Genomic DNA, 19,998 nt, shown 5'->3' on the forward strand with positions numbered 1-19,998 from the left:
GGGAGCGGAAGCCTCAATACCGTAAAAGGGAGAGATTAAATAAATACATACATATATATTAAGCTCTATAATTTGCAAATATAAATATCATGAAAATATTATTATGAATAAAACGCGAAAAAGGAATTTTCTTAATGGCTCAACTATGTAAAATTACAAATTAATATAGTTTCAATAATAAATAGTAAAGTAACTAAATTTCGATTACATTATATTTAAATAAAAATTCGATATTATATAATTTTATTATAAAAATAATTAGTTATTTTCACCATTAAATTATTAATATATTTAGAACATGAAAATAATAAATTTGTTTAAGTCTAATTTAGTTTATGATAACTTTATATCTATAAATAACACTATATATCTATAAATTATAACAATATATCTATTAATTTAATAATCTTTTATATTATTTAAAAAAGAATAGATTTTAACATAAACTTTAAATAATTATTCCCGTAACATTGAAGAAGCCAATTAAAAATGTATTCAAATTATATTTAACTTTAATTTTGTATATAATTTAAATATATCAAATATGAATATAGTATCATCATAAAAAATTGTTATCATATATAAATTAATATTATTGAGCTTTATAATTTGCAAATATAAAAATCATTAAAATATATGATTGAATCGAAATTACTGAAAGTTTAAAGAAATGTATTTTACATGTATTAACAAAATCAATCACAACTTACCTTAGTGAAATATAAAAACAATTTACGTGACATGATAAAAATTTTATAAAACTAAAATAGATAATTTATAGATTGCCCATTATGATAATGCAGAACATTGAAACATTAAAAATTAAATAGATTCTGAGTATATCTCGAAATAAAACATTTAAAATTAATCATCGAATACTGATACATATTCAAAATGTAACTATTTTACTCAATAATAAAGTCAATTTTAAATCCTGCGAAATTAAAAAAAAAATCCGAAAAAGGATTTAGCATTGGATTTTTTTAAAGCAGCTTCCGAATTTTTCAAGCCCTTACCAAATTAATCTATGAAGAAAATAAAACAATTTGCTTAAAAAATCATGCGAGAAATAGGCATTCAAAATTTAATTATTTTAAATTCCCTATCTAATGATATTTTATAAATGAATAAACTATAAATATTTAAATTGAAATCAGAGTAACCTTATTTTATATGTTTATATTGTAAATTAGCAATGCAATGCTTCCCGCGTACTTCAGAGCGCGTATAATATTGATATTTTAAATAATTAAGTATAGATTCATTGAGGATATTATAAGTATGTGTATTTATAAAAAACCTAATAAAATTAAGTTTTTCAGTCAATTAATTCAATGTCCATAGAAAATTTACTTTTAAAATTTCATTAATTATAGAAAATTTAATGCGGATATTATTAGTATGTATATTTATAAAAACATAATAAAATTAGGTTTTTTAGTCAAAAGAACGTCTTGGACGAAAAATGGTTAACATTTTGGCAATCACTCATATATTTACATAATTCTTTTTTAATATGTAAATAATAAAAAATAAATATACGGCACCATAAAACAAGCTTATAAGATTTTGAAAATGTTTAACAATACAATTATTACATTTTCTTGATAATTAAAAGAAATCTTATGCGTTTTTAAAGCAAAATATTTAAGGCAAAAAATTCAATAACATTTTTAAAAAGTTTATCAAGAAGTCATTTCATTTTTAAAATAACAATAAAATTACTGACAATAAAAATTTTTCCAAATAAAATAATTGAGAACGCAAGGAGGAAGGAAAAAAATATTTTTTGCCTGACCATCGTGAGACTCATATCACTTTTAACCTGCATATTCTTGCACTACACGTTTATTTACAAAATTGTTTTTCCTTCTGATTTCAAAGTATTTCATATTTGAAAGAAAAATAAAGTATCGAGCACTTTTTAAAATAGATATTGATTAAATAGACAGTAGTGAGCCCTTTTTAAAATAAATGAAGTTAAATTATTTTTTACATATTTTAAATTGTTGTTACAGGAAAGTTATTCTATATTCAAATCTTAGTAAAAAAGCGTATGATAAAAGAATTCAATAAATTAAAAACTGTCCATTTAATGGAAAATTTCGTATAGCAGAATAATATTATTTTTTTCATTGATGTTATTGAAGCATTTTTTTACGTGAAACTTTTCATTGTTATTTATTACCTTTGGGTCGTTTTTGTGCGCTTGGAATTTTTAAAAACAAGTATTGAGTTCCTTGTTAAATAAGTAAAACCTAATTCGCTTTTTCACATATTTTAAATTATTGTTAAGGAAGTGTTATTTTTCATTAAAAATTGAGTAAGAGAATATTATATAAAGGAGTTGGATAAATTGAAAACTTTGCATTTTATGAAGATGTTTGTACAGCAGAAAATCGCTTTAGTTTATGAAGGTTATTAAAGCATTTTTGCACTTGAATTTTTTAGAGTGTTTATTGCTTTTAGATATTTTATAACATTTTAAAATATATTAAGAAAAAAAAGTATCGAGCGTTTTTTGAAATAAGTAAAATTCAATTCTAAAATCTTTCTAAATAAAACATGGTATATTAAAATCTCTCTAAAATTGTCAAGTAGCGTCACAAAGATGTTTTCTTAAAAGTTGAGGCTCACCATAAGACTTGGTACGACGTTGCCTTGAAATTCTTAGCCGAGATTTTGTCATCGAAATCCAGGTTCTTCGTTAGAGAAGTGGTTAGAGCGCGCGGTTAGGTCACACTTGTTTAGGTAGCTTAGGTAGGGTTCGAATCCTCGGCGAGTACAATTTTTCAAAGCGTTTAGGCGTACAATTATATATGTTTATAACAGTTTGTGCGAATTACATATTTTAATAATTTAAAAAATGAAGAATATATAACAATAATTTCGAAAACCATTTTTTCTTCATTGAGAAATAGTGTATAAATTTTGTTCAGTTGAGACGCTAGTCCATTCCACCGATACTACATATTCTTAGATTAAGAAAATATATTATTGAAGTGTGTCAGAAAGGATTTTTTGGAAGTAAACTATGTTCTGCACTTGAATACACCTTTATATGAAGTAATATACTAAAGTTTTAGAATAATAAAATACGAAATTCTATCTAAGAATACATTTTCTCAGATGAAGAAAATTTCTGCTCATTCGAAGCATACGGTAGCAAGTATTTATTTATTTGGGCCACACTCATATTCTATTGTGCCCATTCGTACCTGCGATTGACTTGAATCAAGTAAAATTAACTTGATCCAAGAACAATTTTTGTTCTGTGTGACCAATAATGGCAGAAAATGTATTCCAGCGAAATAAAATTTTTAATAAGTTTAAATATCCCTAGGACTATTGATTACAAGTTGAGATGTGAAAGTTCAAATTGATTTAATAATTGCCCATATGTCAAAAATTCTAATATTTTAATTTAATTTTTCTATTCTAGTGAGCTTCCTAGCTTATCTGAGATACTGTCAAATTAAGGAATACATCGCTTCATTTCGACTAAGTAATTCACTTGTAAAATGGAACTTCTGGGGCCTCATTTTTGGCATAATTTCTAGTATAGGCATGTCTTTAGTCGGCAATTTTCAAGAAACTTCGGTCATGAGTGTCCATATCATTGGAGCTATGGCATGCTTTGGAGGAGCAACAATTTACTTTTGGACACAAGTAAGATTTACTTCAATTATTGTTATTGTAGTAATTGATTGATTAAATCCAATATATAACAAAACTTTCCTTTTTTACGTTTCTTATCACTTTTTTTTCACATTTTAGATTCAGGAAAAACTTTACATAGAAATTTTGTACATTTTTTTAATTCGGTCAATTGAACTAACTGAAATTTTTATTTTCAGAGTATGTGTTCCCATCACTTACACCCATTAGCGTGCTCTCAGAGGCTTGTATATTTCCGGATGGTCATTTCAGCGTTATGTACTATATTTTTCATCTTAGGGGTGATAGCAGCAAGTTTCTCACAAAGAGCTTATAAAGGTATTGACCAAATAATGTAAAATATTATTGTTACAAGATTCTTAAAAATGTACTTTTATAGCGATTTTATTAGAATAAAATGAAGCCATCGAGGTTGGCAACGTCCACAAGGCTTTTGCAGGCTAAATAATTCGAGAGTCATTACAAACTATGAAACACCAAATTTCCTCATTTTTTGTTATTGTAACCATTGACATATAAAAAAAAGAATATAATATAGACAATTGTATCATTTGTCGCACCATATCCGCGGAAAATCGGACTAAAAAAAGCTTCCAGTCTAGAGTCTGAAAAACAAAATTTCATTTAGTTTCTTATTTTTTGATCACCGATGTAAAAAAAATACCTAAACATAACATATTGTATTCTTTTTCTAACCCCCACATACCATTAGATTCAATTTTAGTCATCCGCCCCGAGGAACATCGAATTTAAAGAAAAGCTTCCAGTATAGGGTTCTAAAAACCCAAATTTTCTCATTTTGCTAATTTTTAACCACTGAAATGAAAAAGAGGAACATCACGAAGCGAATTCTTTCCCGGAAAGCATACATATTTTTTTGAAATTACCTACAGCATTCCAATGGAAAGTTCGGAATATACCGAAAAATGTTCAAGGAAGCTTTCCGGAAATACATAAATATCCGCGTATCAAGAAAGATTTCGAAGTAAGGTTCGGGAGATGTTAGCAAACATTTTCGCATTATATCAACTTAATTAATTAAATTAATTTAATTCCTCACGGATATTTTCCAAAACTTCCTTTGATATACGGACATATACCTACTTCTGGGAACCTTCGTGGGACATTTTCCGGAATTCTCTGAACTTTTCATTAGAATGTTCCAGGAATGGTCAGGAAAACTTTTGTGTTCCTTACCGCAATTATTAATGTCAAGAGTTTTAATTTTAGCTACACAAATTAGTTTTAAACCGCTAATAAATAGAAAACCATGATGGGCATGGATAAGCGAACGAAGATATTTTTCCTCATACACTACGACTGGCTAAGATTCTCGCGAAAATTTAACCCTCTAGCTCAATTATTATAGGAGTTGGGAGGGACTAACGACGGACGGATGGCGTAGCCTACGAAACCCGAACAAATTTTAGTTCTTTAATCATACATATAGGAAAGAATAGAACTGTCAAATCGAAGTAACGAAAATTTGGTTTTTGTAGGTACTAATCCCAGAAAATGGACTAAAGAAGATGGAGGATTTGAATGGCACATAGTTAGTTCAGTTTCTGAATGGATTTCTTCGATAGTTATGTGTGTGTACATACTCTCTTTTACCAATGAATTCAAAGAGTGTCAACTTTATCGTCCAAAGGTAAATTGATAACTCTATTACATTTCTTAAATCAGTTCATTCGTGAATTTCATTTCAGTTTCCCGTTAACTAATGGAAACATTATATTTTTTGAAAAATTATATCGAGCCACATTTTTCCCGATTAAGGCCCGACCGGCGCCCCATCAAAATTTCTGCACGGGCTAAAATAAAAAGAAACAAATAATTTTATCATTTATATATTATTGGCTATAGAATTATCTAGTGTTTTTTCTTCTTGAAATTTGGTAGAAATAGTACTTTTTCAAGAAATGATTCGATTTTCTGTCAAAAAAATAGGCAGTAAATTGTTTATAAAAAAAAGTTTACATTCAATCAAAAGACGGCTATGTACTTCCATAGAGAATGTAATTGCGAAGCTACTGACATTTCAAATCGATCCATTCAGCGGTGTTCAAGGAATACGGCCTCCTAGTTTGAAAAAAGTTGTTTCGAGAAAAACACGTGTAAAGTTTTACGAGCCATTAAATCCTTATATTTTTTATTCCTGATATGTGATACCTGCACCATATATAAGCCCAACGGCATATGTTTGTGTGATCTTAAAGTATTGTTTAAGCCAAAAAAAATTGATTTTTCCAAGATTTTAGAGTGGTAATACCCCTTAAGTTATTCTCTGTTTACTTCCATGCATTCGATATGAATTCAATTAAACTCACATAGTATATACTTAAATGTACAGTCAAACTCGGACATAGCAAGCCCGGAGATAGTCATTCCGAGAATTGACGCCGCACTGCAACTATGGGAGACAGGAGCTGCGGGGGGTGTGTGTTACTCCCTCAGGCATAAAAATATAAGAGCCTGTTTACGTACGTACTTGAAATGTATCCAGTTCTGTTAGGTTAGGTCGGGTTCATGCTCAGCCCCAAAACCGCGCCTATCTCTGAGATTGACTGCATGTGAATTCACCTGAGTTCAGAAAAAGTGGTTAAAACTTATTCACAATGATTTTAAAATATTTTGAATTGCTTGAAACTCGTTGCCGTGCTAAATATCAGGTCTCTGGAAAAAAAAAGTTTCTATGATTTAAAAAAGTGAAATTACATTTAGGCGTCCGCATGAAAAGGGCCCCTATGGCCGGTTCTTGTTTAGGGAACGTTCAAGTATTACGTAACGGGTTTTTCTGAAATTTTCAACCCCATCCCCTTACGTGAAGCTTTTTATATAGTAAATGTATGCAACTTTAACATATGTGCTGCTCTACAGCAGACCCCCCCCCCCCCCCCCCCCCCCCCCTCGAGGGCGCGTTACGTAATACTTAAAAGCGTCCTTAGAAGATATTCAAATTTCTTTAAGTGTAAAACAAAATAATATATTTGATATTAATGGAACTATAATTATATCCCGAACGAACCCGGAAGTGGGCATGTTTAAGATTTTTTTTTTTGAGCAGTTGTCAATCCTCTTTTGGTAAAGCTCCTTCGGATTTAACGAACGCATTCTCATAACGAATGTCGTGCTCTGCATTCGATTTTGTGGAAAGTGCAAACTTTTCTGAATTATGTTTAACTCTATTATTCAAATGTATATTATATTTGTTTTTTGTACCTGGGTATGGGACAGCTTATTCAGATATTGCAAAATAGAGTACAAATTTTATTTTTCATTATGACTTTAGTATTTTTCCTTTATTTTACATTAATTTTCATTCTCAGCTACCCTAAAAAATGTATCATTTCAATAAATTTACATAATTATATCTCAATTCATAATATGCATTGATATTAACACAGACATTTTTTCATTGCCTTGTTCTTATAATTAAAAAAGTTCGCATTTGCTTATTTTTAACGTTATTTTTTACGATTAAAACAAAAAAAAAACGTAAATAACTTTTGCATTTGCCTTTTTTTGTCGTAACTTCTGTCGTTTGTCCAAAAATCTAATTTTTTTATTTTTAAATTGTAGTAATTTAAATCTGAATGTAATTTCAATTCACATGAACTCAAAATTTTTTGCCTTATTTTAAATTCATATTGAATTACTGGAATACTCGTCTATTTAATTTGAATCACTTTAAATTATATCAAATCAGTTAAATTAATATACCTTAAATTGATTTCAAATTTAAAGAAATTATTTACTCCAAAGAACTATAAATCTTTAATTTGTTCTCATTTCCGAATAATTAATATACGATTTTCAGATTATTCTCATGGCAGGGCGCACCAAGTTCGGCAACCAGGTGATAAGTGAAGGGCAAGATACAGAAGGGAATTACCAGGCATCCCCAACGATTATTTGATCCATGCTACACAGAGGTAGCAGCTACGTGAACCTCTCCAATTCCCCTATAAATACATCCTACCCGAGATATGGTGCCCTCAACTTCGATTATCTAGATGATACTTTGGAGGTGGCACTTAACTACCATAAGACTGAGAACTCAAATATTGTTTGTCCAGTGCAAATACACGTTAGAGAGGACCCTGAACAGAAGAATCTTTTAGACTTTGACAGCGATGATGACCTTCTCGACAATGAGAATTACATCCTCATCGACCAAGATCTAAGTTTTGATATCACCCCAAAAAGGCACCCGTATCCTGATGCCAACAGTCACAATTATAATTTTTTCAACGACAAATCTCGGAGTATTAGCCCTTTCAAATCCCACAGTCTCGCGATTCCATATTCCATAGCAAATAGCCACAATCAAGAATCCAATAGTCATACAAATTACGTCTTCTCAGATACATCTGACAAAAATGAAGAGACCTCCTATGAAAACGGATCTCCATACTCTGTCGAAAATAGTCATGGGATCTACAAAATTTTATCAGAAAGCAGTGGTAGGATCGATGAAAGCCTTTCTACCGAACTTTTGATTCCTGCAGATGATCATAATTACGACATTGCTAATAGCCATAATTATGAAATATTTTACAATAGTCAGATACAACATGAAATAGACAGGAACATTTCCAAAATGGAAGCTGATGATAAATCCAGTCATAGCTCCAGATGTACTGAGGAGACAAGCAGTACCTGTGATATAGAAGAATGCCTCATCCAGATTGAAGAAAGTCTTTTAAATATCGAAAAAAACCTCCTTCATGTTCAAGACCTTGATATTCCGGAACTGAAACATTTACTACACAAAAGCCCAAGTATTGAAAGGAGTCTTTTAGAAGTCCAGGATCTTCTCTGCACCGAAAATATTGAATCTGTGAGACGAGGTGAACTTATCACCCTTATTTCTGATGAAGGGCAGGAACTTAATACAACAGATTCTTCATCAAATTTGGAGGGTTTTCAAGATTCTGAACAAGTGGTGTTTAACAATGAAAAAAACGTCAATTTTGTTTTAAATAGTCTCAGCAGGACACCTACCAAATGCAAAATCATGAATGCTGAAAAAAACAGAGCACTGATGAAGGATAACAAAAATCTTGACTCTGTAAATTACAATTATAAAAACTCTTCAGAGGAGAAACTATGTTTTAAAAAAGTCCAGAGCAGGTCAAATTCTTTGGACGAGAATTCGATCTTCCAATCGACGGAGTTTCAGCATGAAAGAAAAACTTCACTTGAAAATATCTTCTCGGGAAAAAACTACAATTTTCCGAAGAACAAAATTAAATCCAGCGCTAATTTAGATCAGTTTATGATTCAGGACAATCTTAAGGTTCCTCAACTTAGACGGTCCAGGAAAGAAAAGGCATGCCGCTTAGCAGAAGTGGAAGCAAAGACAGAAGAGTTTCAAAGGAAAATCAAAAAAATAATCTCGAATCGAAATGCTTTTTCTGGTTTTGCGAATAAGACAGTTTTGGATTTTCCTCGGATTCAAATAACATCTACAGATTCAGATGATAACGAGAAAGATCAGCATTCTGTGGGTAATAAAACATTTAGACATGATAGAAGAAAGCGAAAGAAAATTATTAATAATTCTCAAGCTGGGGAAAATGCTGTTGTTCCCAGCAAGTTAATTTCCTTGTCGCTATCACTTTTGTTAGCAGCCTTGCTTCAAGCTGTGAGATGCCTCACAGATTTGGTTGAAGGTGCATTTAGATCCATCAGTTTCGACCAAAATAGGGTTCTGCAGTGAATTTCTATATTGAAGATCATACTAAATAGAAATAGTTTATCTAATAATATTTATATATCGGATCGGTATTCTTTCAACAACCTTTTTTTATAAATGGTACTTCATTATACTTAAAGCTTTGCTATAGCGCTTTAAACTGCTCATGTTAAAAGATCAAATCATGTCACGTTCTAGTGATTGATAAAAATATGAATTCAAAAAAAGTTTTGTTTTTCGATCTAATGATCGGCATTTTAAATATTCTTGTCTAAAACTAAATCCTTCTATTGTTTTTATTTATCCTTCAGATAATTAAATTGCGGCAAATTCATTGTCAATTCCGCTTTTTTGTTAATGAATATTGCCTGCCTATTTAGGGAAATCGGATTAAAAATTCTAATCAGCAGATCAAAGAACTCGAAAATCTTGCTCAATTTGAATTCGCTGGCCAATAAACGGTAAGATGATTTTTATTTATATTTAATTTTGCGTTACTAAAAAGTCTTTTGGCATGGTAGTCAATTACTTGTTAAATAATCACAAAAATCGCTCTCTAAATTTGAATGAGTAAAATATAACTGATTGGCAGTTAAATTCTACTAATTTCTGTAGCTTGAATTGGGTCACTGACATTTAGTTGAATTGTATTGATTGGATTAGTAAGACGAAAATGACTAATTGAATCAGTTATATGTACCGGCACTAATAAAACTGATTAATCAGTTAAATAATAAATAAATAATCAAATAATAATAATCGACTAATTGCTTATTCATTTATTGAAATAAACATTTGAAATTCAAGTCATTCTGAATCGAACAATATTACTTACATATAAAATATTATTTAAATAATGCACAAATTTCTGGTTAATACATATTACAATGATCTTAATGATTAACCGTACTTATTAATCTAGAACATTGTCAATTTGTGTCCAATTAAAATATTTCATCAATATCATTTGATCCATTATTTTCCCCTCAGCGTTTAACGAAGTGAAGTTAGCTGATGGTTGAGGTGATCATACCTCATTTAAGCGCCTTGAAACACGAATATATGTGAAAAATTAAAATGTAATGGAAAGAATACAATATTTTCAAATAAAACATGTATAACAATACACGGGTAAAATGAATTTGTAAATTACTCTTAGTACTTTACAACATTTACACCCGTGTATTGTTATATATTAAGTTTATATATTCAGAGGAAAAATTTATAATTTAACTTTTGGTTAAAGCTCAATATTGCAAACAATATTGGAGGATAAATAAAATCCTAATTAGAAATTTTTTCCCTCTCAATTTATTCCAAGTCTATAATTGATTCACTACAGTTACGGTATAACTGATTAACTTCAGTTACAGTCTTTTTACTGTCGAAATGAGTAAACTTCTGAAAATAACTGATTCATCAATTAAAATTAAGTGTACTAACTGAATTAGTAAAATGTCTACTAATTCAAATTGAAAGAGCGGATAATTTGAAAATTTTCATATGTAGCTGAGGTCTTTACGACAATTAAATGAAAAGTTATAAAAGAAAGAAGCCAAGGGACACAAATTTGACTCGATACAAATTAAAAATATTGATTACACTAAGAAAATGTGGATTAAATTAAAAAAATGTATGACCTGAGTTTTGCTTTACGTTAGGCTCTGTACTTAATATCTTTTTGACGTTTATTTTTAATGAGAAATTATATTTCTATTGTAAAATCTAAATAAAAACTTGCTTCACGCTACTGAATTTCAATTATTTACCAATTATTCGCTTCAATATTTCTTAGATCAATAACAGATAGAGATGTAAGTATAAACGCACACCAATTTAGCAGGGAATCAAACCCTAAAAAATGGTCGTTGTCGGTAAGAATCGATAATAGAAATCTGCGAGAACGCAGGCGGTCTAATTATTCTCGCACATTATTTCAAAGTTAGAAAGTAATGAGGAAGCTTCTTTCAAGTAACTCTTCACATGAAACAAGACTTATAGTAATCTATTAATTTACTTCCTAGATTCTTCAACGGGGAGAACTAATTTTGCGGAACACATACAAAATTCTAGTGGGAAGATACATGTGTGAACATAGGCTGCCAGTATATATAAGATTCTGTAAATAATAGAATAATCGCTTTTAGTGTGAGATTCTTAAATCTAGACCTCCCACGACCACTTACCTTACTAGATGAGGTAATAAAACAGGAACCTACCTTCTCCGGATCTTCATCAGCCGAAGCTTCTAGATTTATAATAATGATAGTGCGGCAATGCATAATTGTATATTGTACCTAAATGGAAAACAATGAAAATGGAATGTATGTGTACTATCGCTATCAGTCTATAAAATCGCACATTACGATCCACAAAAGCATGCAGACAATGAACTTCGTATGTACTGCATGAGGACATAGGCACTATTTTGACGTTTTTTGAGGATATTCGAAAAAAATTCCTAAAGGCTAAAACCCGAATTTTCAGTGTAGCAAAAAAGTGTAGTCTCGAAATTCATCAGTACTGAATTTAAGTGTGAAAAGTTAGATAGAAATTTGTATTAGGTTCCGAGAAAATAAAGGGAAAATACTGTTTTCACTCGAAACACAAATTTTCTAAAATGTGGTCAGTGATTAAAAATACAATTTTTACTTTTAGAAAATATTACAAAATTCTATTTCAAGCTATTTAGTTGCTGAATCAATACAAAAGAAATTTGATTGGAAAATGTTATTAAGTTCCGAAAAAATGGAAGGGTAGTATTTTCTCACTCGCGGCTCAAGTTTTTTCAACGTTGCAATGTGAAAGAAATCTAATTTTTATTTTAGGAGAAAAAAGGCAATGCCGAATTGAAGTGTAAAAAGTTTAGTTAGAAAAATTCATCCAGTTTTGAGAAAATGGAGGGGAATTTTTATCGCTTGAGACAAGTGCATTCTCCAATTTAGACGGTGACTCAAATTCTAATTTTTAATTAAAAGAAGCTATATCAAAATAGAGGTTATCAATTAAGTAATTGGTAGGCGACCCATAATTGAAGGTCTGGATGGAGAAACTCTCCCAGTGCTTGAGGTCGGGCGAAATTATTGTCCAAACGTCGCGTTAGACAGTAATTTTAAATCTCAAAAAATTAATTTTTTGTTAATATGGGCTTACGTATAGAGAATGCCGAGATGGAACTTTTTTATATCTTTTTTTTTTCATCAGATAAGCATTTTTAATAATAAGCATGAAAAACTGAAAAAATTTCCCTAAGTTCAATAATACATTTTTAAGAAATAAATGGTTGTAAGGTTTTTAGCGTGAATGGCATTTTGGCAGTCTTTTTTAAGTCAGACGACTAAGATCGGTAGAGGGATAAAACTTAGCCATACGTTTTATGAAATATAATTGATCATTTAGTTGTTTTACGATAAACTTATTATTTCAGATAGTGAAAAAACTTGTTTGTAGTGTATTTTCGACATTCTAAAAAATGTAAGCATTATCTTGAAATCATTACCTGTCTAATCTCGACTTAAAAAGTCAATTTGACTTTTATCCAATTATGTTGTCAAACTGCGATATATGGAGAATAATAACTGAATTTTTGATTACGAATTGAAATAAAATCATTAATAATATTTTAAAAAATGAATTTCAATTAATTAATTTAAAATGCATTTCTAATTGAACATTCTTATATTAATATTGAAAGTATTGTATCATAAAATCTTGTCCGAGCATGGGTGTTTTCTTAACTTTTTCGAGAAAACCTTTTTTTTATCAAATAAAACTTGACTTGAAAATTGATAGCAGAAATAACTTTATAAATAAATATAAAGTCCGAAAATGTTAATCTTTGTTAGAAAAAAGTAAAAAATAAGTGCATACAACGATTTATATACGAGGGTAAAGCTATTTATCCTACTACGGTTAAGTTTACCCTATTTCTACCACTTTTTAATGAATCGATCTGAAAAGGACCCCACAGAATTTGTAGGAGAAATGGCTCTCGGCTAAATTGTCTGAAACTTGGCTTTGTTCTAATTTCCAGTGAAGTTCAAAAAATACAAAAATTTTTAATTTCTTTGAGAATCCTAACAGCTAATCTGCGGGATCAACATAAACAAACAAAAAAACTTATTTTAAGCTTTCAGAGTACAAAAGAGTTTGTCTACGAGGGTGATTTAAAGAACAAAAATTATAAAAATAATTTAGGAACGTCAAAATTGAATGTAATTTTTATGGAATGAAGTCTTACTAAAAAAATTAACTTTTCATGACCAATTTAAAACATTTTATGAACAAATATTATTTATATAAGGCACTTGTTTGACGTTTAAATATTTAACAATAAGCGATATACTTAATTGAGTTGAGAAAAAGAATCAGATTTTTCAATTACAATTTCCAATAAAATGTTACATTATTGTTTAATAAATTTATTAAATAATACGATTATGGTTTAGATAAAAAATTTTTCTCTTCACAATGACAAATTACCACAATAATTGCAGAAAAACAGAAATTTCAAACATGTATTTTTGAAAAAATTTGTTTAAATAAACAAAATTTATTCAAACAAATAAGAATTTATTACAAAATAAGGTACTAGTATCTAAATTACGTACATATTTAATAATGGGCAAACACACACACAAAAATGAGATATATATGTATATATACGTGTATGTGTATATGTGCTTATGTGTGTATATTAATTCTTTTTTTAATCGAAACGCCTACAATGAAATTTGTTGTTAATGGTTGTTTTTTTTGGTCAAAAATTGTATTACTGGGCTCAAAACTGAATTATTTCCTTCAAAATTCGGCAATTTTGTCAAGATTCGTCCTTTTCGTTTAAAAATTCTTTTCTTTCGGTGGAAAATCAACTTTTTGATTGAGGGTGCAAATATTTGGTTAAAAATTAATCTGTTTTAGTTGGTTGACGTTTACTTTTCAATTGAAAATTTATCTGTATTGTTGACAATTCATCTGTTTTATCGAAGTTACCTGTTTTTGGCTTTATTTCAGATTTAAATATTTCTTGAAAATTTATCTTTTTTGGTTTTTTAATTATTTTTTTCTGGATTTACATTTTATATTTCTTCAGTTTTGCACATTTGGAATTGAAATTTCTTAACTTTCAATATGTATATATGTGCATGTGTATGTATGCATGTGTATGTATATATATATTTTAACGACTGTCGGAAATGACGTAGTTGTCAGTCGACCCTTAGATTCTCTTGTGTTTTCTATAACAGTTTCGTGGTACCTCTTGAAGAGGCCTGTCGTACATATACTCGGTTGGAGAAAAAGCCAAATAAAAAATTTTAAATTTTGTATAAATGCACTTTCTTAAAACTGTGCTTCGATATGCAGTTACTAGGAAATCCGGAAACGTACTTAAAGATAAGTAATTCGTAGCAATTCATTATAATTTTAAGATAAAAAAAAAGAACAAAAGAAATTTTGAACCGGGGGGGGGGGTAACTCTCTTTTTATTGTAAATTCAAAGATGTAGACCTAAAATAAACACACCCACAAAAAATGAGATACTTCCATATATAACAACGCTGCTGAAGGCTGGTGACCTTCTCGGCATAAAAACAAAAACACAACCCCAAGACGACTCTCTCGGCTCCAGTTCTACCTCCTTCTCTCCCACCCTCCCTTATTAACTGAAGTTTTTGGTGAGACTGACGTTAGAACTACAATCACCACCATATGACGATTTGATACTTAACTTTGACATGATTTCGACTCAGGAAATAAACTTATTGCATAAAAGTGTTAGTTGGGCGCATAATCTAAACAATGAATAATACAAACTACAAAATTACCTCGGAAAGGACTGGAACTTTTAATGACAAAAGGCATGCACACGGAAAATCTAAAGGTCATGTTTCAGGCGACGAATGGAGACTGGGTGTTTGGAGTGCTAGGGGAGTAAATGATCTAAAGGTAAAAGAGTTCCGTGAAACTATGAACGTGAAGGAACTAGACATTTTATGTGTGTCTGAAACAAAGAAAAAGGGATGCGAAACCAAAGACATAAAAAACGGCGTGTTGAAAGGCGGATTTGAAATATGATCAGGAGTAGACTGTGAATCACATGGTAAACAAGGAGTAGGTCTGATTTTGAATGAAAGAGCAAAGCAGCATCTCGGAGACCATCGTTTCGTGTCTCCTAGACTGCTGTGGGCTAGAATGAAAATAGGAATCAGAAGACTATTTATCATAGCATGCTACGCGCCGGTTGATAGTGATCCTAGAGAAGTAAAAGACGCCTTCTGGGACTCTTCTGGGTCTGTTTATTACAAATACTTGGTTTAGGCATAAAATGATCCACATGTACACCTGGTCTAAAGGAAATAGCCGCAGTATAATTGACTTTGTTGTGGCGGATGAAAGACTAAGAGAGTTAGTCAAACATACAAGAGTCATGAGGGGTCCTGAATGCAATACTGATCATTACCTTCTGATCTCAAAAATGAAGTTAGCTCGGGATGGAGAAAAAAGAGAACCAAGAAAGCAAAACAAACGCGAATCAAAATTGAGAACCTACAGAAACCGGATGTGCGAATAGATTTCCAAAATAAGATAATTGAAAGCATAGATAGGGCAACATGGGAGGACCGTATAAAAAACAAAGATATAGAGGGTGCCTGGACAATGTTACGGGATATCCTTGTTAGATGTACGATCGAAGTGTGTGGTACCGCAGTTGTAGGAAGAATGTCTGGTGATGCGTGGTGGAATGATGAAATTCAGGCTGCCCAAAAAGCAAAAAGAGAAGCGTACAAGAGAACTTTGAACATCGGAGGTCTTACCAATGAAGAAAGAAATAGACGTAGAAATGATTATAGACGCGAAAATAGAATACTTAAACGATTAGTTAAAGAAAGTAAAGACACAATTAGAGCAGAAGAAGAGACAAAAATAAAAAACGACTATGAAGGAAGCAGGAAACTACTTTATAAAAAAGTGAAAGGAAACAAAAGTACAGAAATTGTCAACATGAGAAATAGTAGGGGGGAAATGGTATATAATGCAGACGGAATACTAGAGGCTTTCAGAGGCTACTTTAGGACACCATTCGGAGATGAAGCTATAGGACACCACAACTGCGATGTTGAACACGATGCGATGGAAAACTCAATTGAGAATATCTGTGTCACTGAGGTTAGGGATATAATTGAACCATTGGCGACCAAAAGGGGACACGGCCGGATTCAGCCTGAGAAGTATTGTCCCGAGTGTCAATTTAAAAAATTTTTTAATTTAATTTGGCCAATTTTCATCATTTCCCGATTTCCCTGATACAAAGTACGTGTTTAAGTCTTCTGAAACTGTCTAAGAAAGGAAAACGAGAATATTGTAATAAACAGAAAAGTTATTAATTTTTTTTCGAGGCAATCCAAAAATCATGAATTTTAACCTTCAAGCGCCTCGTTTAGCGAACGAATTTTAAGCTACGGAAAGCTTTCAGTGAGAAAGTTGTTCATTAAGGTTCAAAGAAGTTTTCTGGAAAGTTTTAGATCAATTGGATTAATAGTTCAAAAATTATGAAGTTTTAAAATCCAAGCGGTTATCTTGACGCTGCCCAAAAACGTGCCTAGCCGGTTACGTAGGCGCTGCAGCGAACGTCGTGAAGGTCAAGTCAATCTTACAAAAACAAATGCACAACAGTAATTTTTTTTGTCATCTTCTGTGAAATTCTACAAATAAAGCATAGAATCAGCGAAGTGATTGTTTCTTATAATAGTTGGAAAAGCATTTTTTTGAGATTATTGAGATTTTTGAGATATTTTTGAGAATATTAATTAAAAAGAAAAGGATGTTAAAATGAAACAAGGTACAAAAAGAACTAGAAATGAAGATTCGTGGATTAAAAATAAGGAAAAATGTTCCGGAAATCAGGCACGATTGGAAACCGGCAATAACATTTTTAAATAAATTTTAATCATAAATTTAATATTTTGTGACTTTTTTTATTCTTGATTTTTTAAATAATTCTTTTACTGAACTATATATAATATGTAGATAGTCTAAAGTAATTATTTAAAATTTTTAATGACGAAGTTAATAGCATTATTTATTATTTCTTTAGGGAAAAGAATACATTACAAAGTCGAAATCTAAAAAATACGGTATTGCTAAAGATATTGTAATCCCAGAGAGATCTTTCAAACCTATTGAATCCTGCTGTGGAGAAAAATGTTACCAAAAGTTTTCAAATTTGCAACAAGAAAAAGTACATACAAATTTTTGGAATCTCGGGAACTATAATGAACAAAATGTGTTTCTCAGAAGATTGTTAAAATGCAAGGATCCTATCCAAACAAATGCAGGTGAAAAAATAGGACGGTTAATTCATTGGATATATTTACTTCCTACTGACGAAGAAAATGTTCCGATTTGTAAGAAATTTTTTTGTGCTTTTCTATGTTTGGGCAAAAGAAGAGTTTAAAATGTTCAAAAAAAGATTTTAAATAAGCAGCCTTTAAAAAATTTGGCAGGTGGAGTACGCGAAAGTTGTCTCAAATTAACAGAAAATTTAAAAAGAATGATTGAAGAGCATTGCAAATCAATTCCACATCACAGTTCACATTACAAACGAAATTCTACCAACCTAAAATATTTTGATAATCCTTCATTAAATCTTGTAGAACTTTACAAATTATTCGGAAAATATTATAAAGAAAAAACGGGGGCTAAATTGACAATAAGTCAAACCGTTTATTTTAAATATTTTAACCGAAATGTTGGCTTCAGTCTTAAATTACCTAGAACTGACGTGTGCAATACTTGCTACAAAAACGAGACAAATGGAGAGGTAAACGAAAAAGTAATTAATCACAAAAACAATGCTGAAATTTATTCGAAGTTAAAAAAGCAAATACTCTCTGAAAATAATTGTCTATGCTGTGAATTTGATTTTGCACAGAATTTGCCGCTACCAAAAATACCCGTGTCCGCGCAGTTTTACCTACGTTTAACATGGCTTTTTCTATTTAACGTACATGTACATACTACGGACCAGAGTTACATGTTCCCTATTCTTGAGGTTATTGTAAAGAAGGGTGCTAACTCTGTTTGCAGTTTTATCAAATACGCGGTACTAAAAGAGTTTGCTAAAGACAAGTTCAATAGCATAACATTATTTTCAGACTCATGTCCGAGAAAAAATAAAAACTACACAGTGTTTCATTTTTTGGTTTTATTGTCCATTTATTTGCAAAGCGAGATTAAATATGTGTTTCCAGTTCGAGGCGATTCCTATTGCCAGTGCGATAGGAATTTTGGCACATATTCGCAAAAGCTGAAAAAATTAGAACGAATTGAAACTGAAGGTGAATATATAGAAATGATTCGCAATGCTCGTTCACCTTCATTCACAATGGTTGAGAAGTTTGAAGATCTTCTGCAGGATTTTGAAAAATGTTTCAAAGGCAAAATGCGAAAGCCAAAAAATTTCCAAATCAGTAAAGCGTTCGTTTTGCATTTTTTTCCTGATCGAAAAGTGGATGTTTTTCACAACTATGAGTTGCAAAATCCAACCACTTTTTTCTTTAAACATACGCTTAAACTAGAAAATCTTTCGAAAAGTCCTCCGCCCCGAATTGGATTAAAAGCTGCCAAAATAAAGGATGTAAAAAATCTATTCCAGTATTTAAGCCCTAAAGGAAAAGAATTTTTCGAATCATATTTTTTAAAAGTACAAACTCAGAATCCAGATGCCGAAGAAACTGAAGAGAGTGACGAAAATGACTAAAAGTAGTTTCTACTAAAATATTGTTTGATTAATTTATTCTTGTTCAATATTATGCATAATGATAATATCTGGAGTTACTGTTGTGCATTTGTTTTGGTAAGATTGATTTGACCTTCACGACGTTCGCTGCAGCGCGTACGTAATCGGCCAGGCACGTTTTTGGGCAGCGTCAAGATAACCGCTTGGATTTTAAAACTTCATAATTTTTGAACTATTAATCCAATTGATCTAAAACTTTCCAGAAAACTTCTTTGAACCTTAATGAACAACTTTCTCACTGAAAGCTTTCCGTAGCTTAAAATTCGTTCGCTAAACGAGACGCTTGAAGGTTAAAATTCATGATTTTTGCATTGCCTCAAAAAAAAATTATTAACTTTTTTGTTTATTACAATATTCTCGTTTTCCTTTCTTATATAGTTTCAGAAGACTTAAACACGTACTTTGTATTAGGGAAATCGGGAAATGATGAAAATTGGCTAAATTAGCGCGAGTTGAAGTGAAAAAAGATTGGAATTTTTCGTTTTCAGAAAATCCACTTTTTACCAATTATCTCAAAAACTACAAAACCTATAAATTTTTGCAAGCGGAATAAAAGATGCGCCTTGAAATTCTCTACAAGTGTTAATCTTTAAAATTAAAATTAGAAAGATGTTTAAAATTGACACACAAGACAATACTTCTCAGGCTGAATCCGGCCGTGTCCCCTTTTGGTCGCCAACGGTTCAAATAAGAACTTGAAAAACGGTAAGGCTGCCGAGGTAGACGGTATTAACGCTGAAATGCTTAAACAGGGTGGCGCGTGCATACCACATAGACTGTGCGAATTGATAAATTTATGCTTCGAGATGGGAGACGTCCC

General features: G+C 30.8%; 1 protein-coding gene across 1 annotated transcript in view; it reads left to right on the forward strand.

Moving 5' to 3' along the window:
* Window positions 1-10,991, forward strand: part of LOC117176618 — an 89,469-nt gene extending 78,478 nt beyond the window's left edge. Inside the window, exons 4-7 of the mRNA XM_033366872.1 lie at window positions 3,443-3,669; window positions 3,858-3,996; window positions 5,178-5,329; window positions 7,604-10,991. Coding sequence (XP_033222763.1) covers window positions 3,443-3,669; window positions 3,858-3,996; window positions 5,178-5,329; window positions 7,604-9,403 — 2,318 coding nt within the window. The 3' untranslated portion in view covers window positions 9,404-10,991. The remainder of the gene's footprint in view (window positions 1-3,442; window positions 3,670-3,857; window positions 3,997-5,177; window positions 5,330-7,603) is intronic.
* The last annotated feature ends 9,007 nt before the right edge of the window (window positions 10,992-19,998 follow it).

Source organism: Belonocnema kinseyi, chromosome 7 (assembly GCF_010883055.1).
Source record: "Belonocnema kinseyi isolate 2016_QV_RU_SX_M_011 chromosome 7, B_treatae_v1, whole genome shotgun sequence".
Taxonomy (NCBI): domain Eukaryota; kingdom Metazoa; phylum Arthropoda; class Insecta; order Hymenoptera; family Cynipidae; genus Belonocnema; species Belonocnema kinseyi.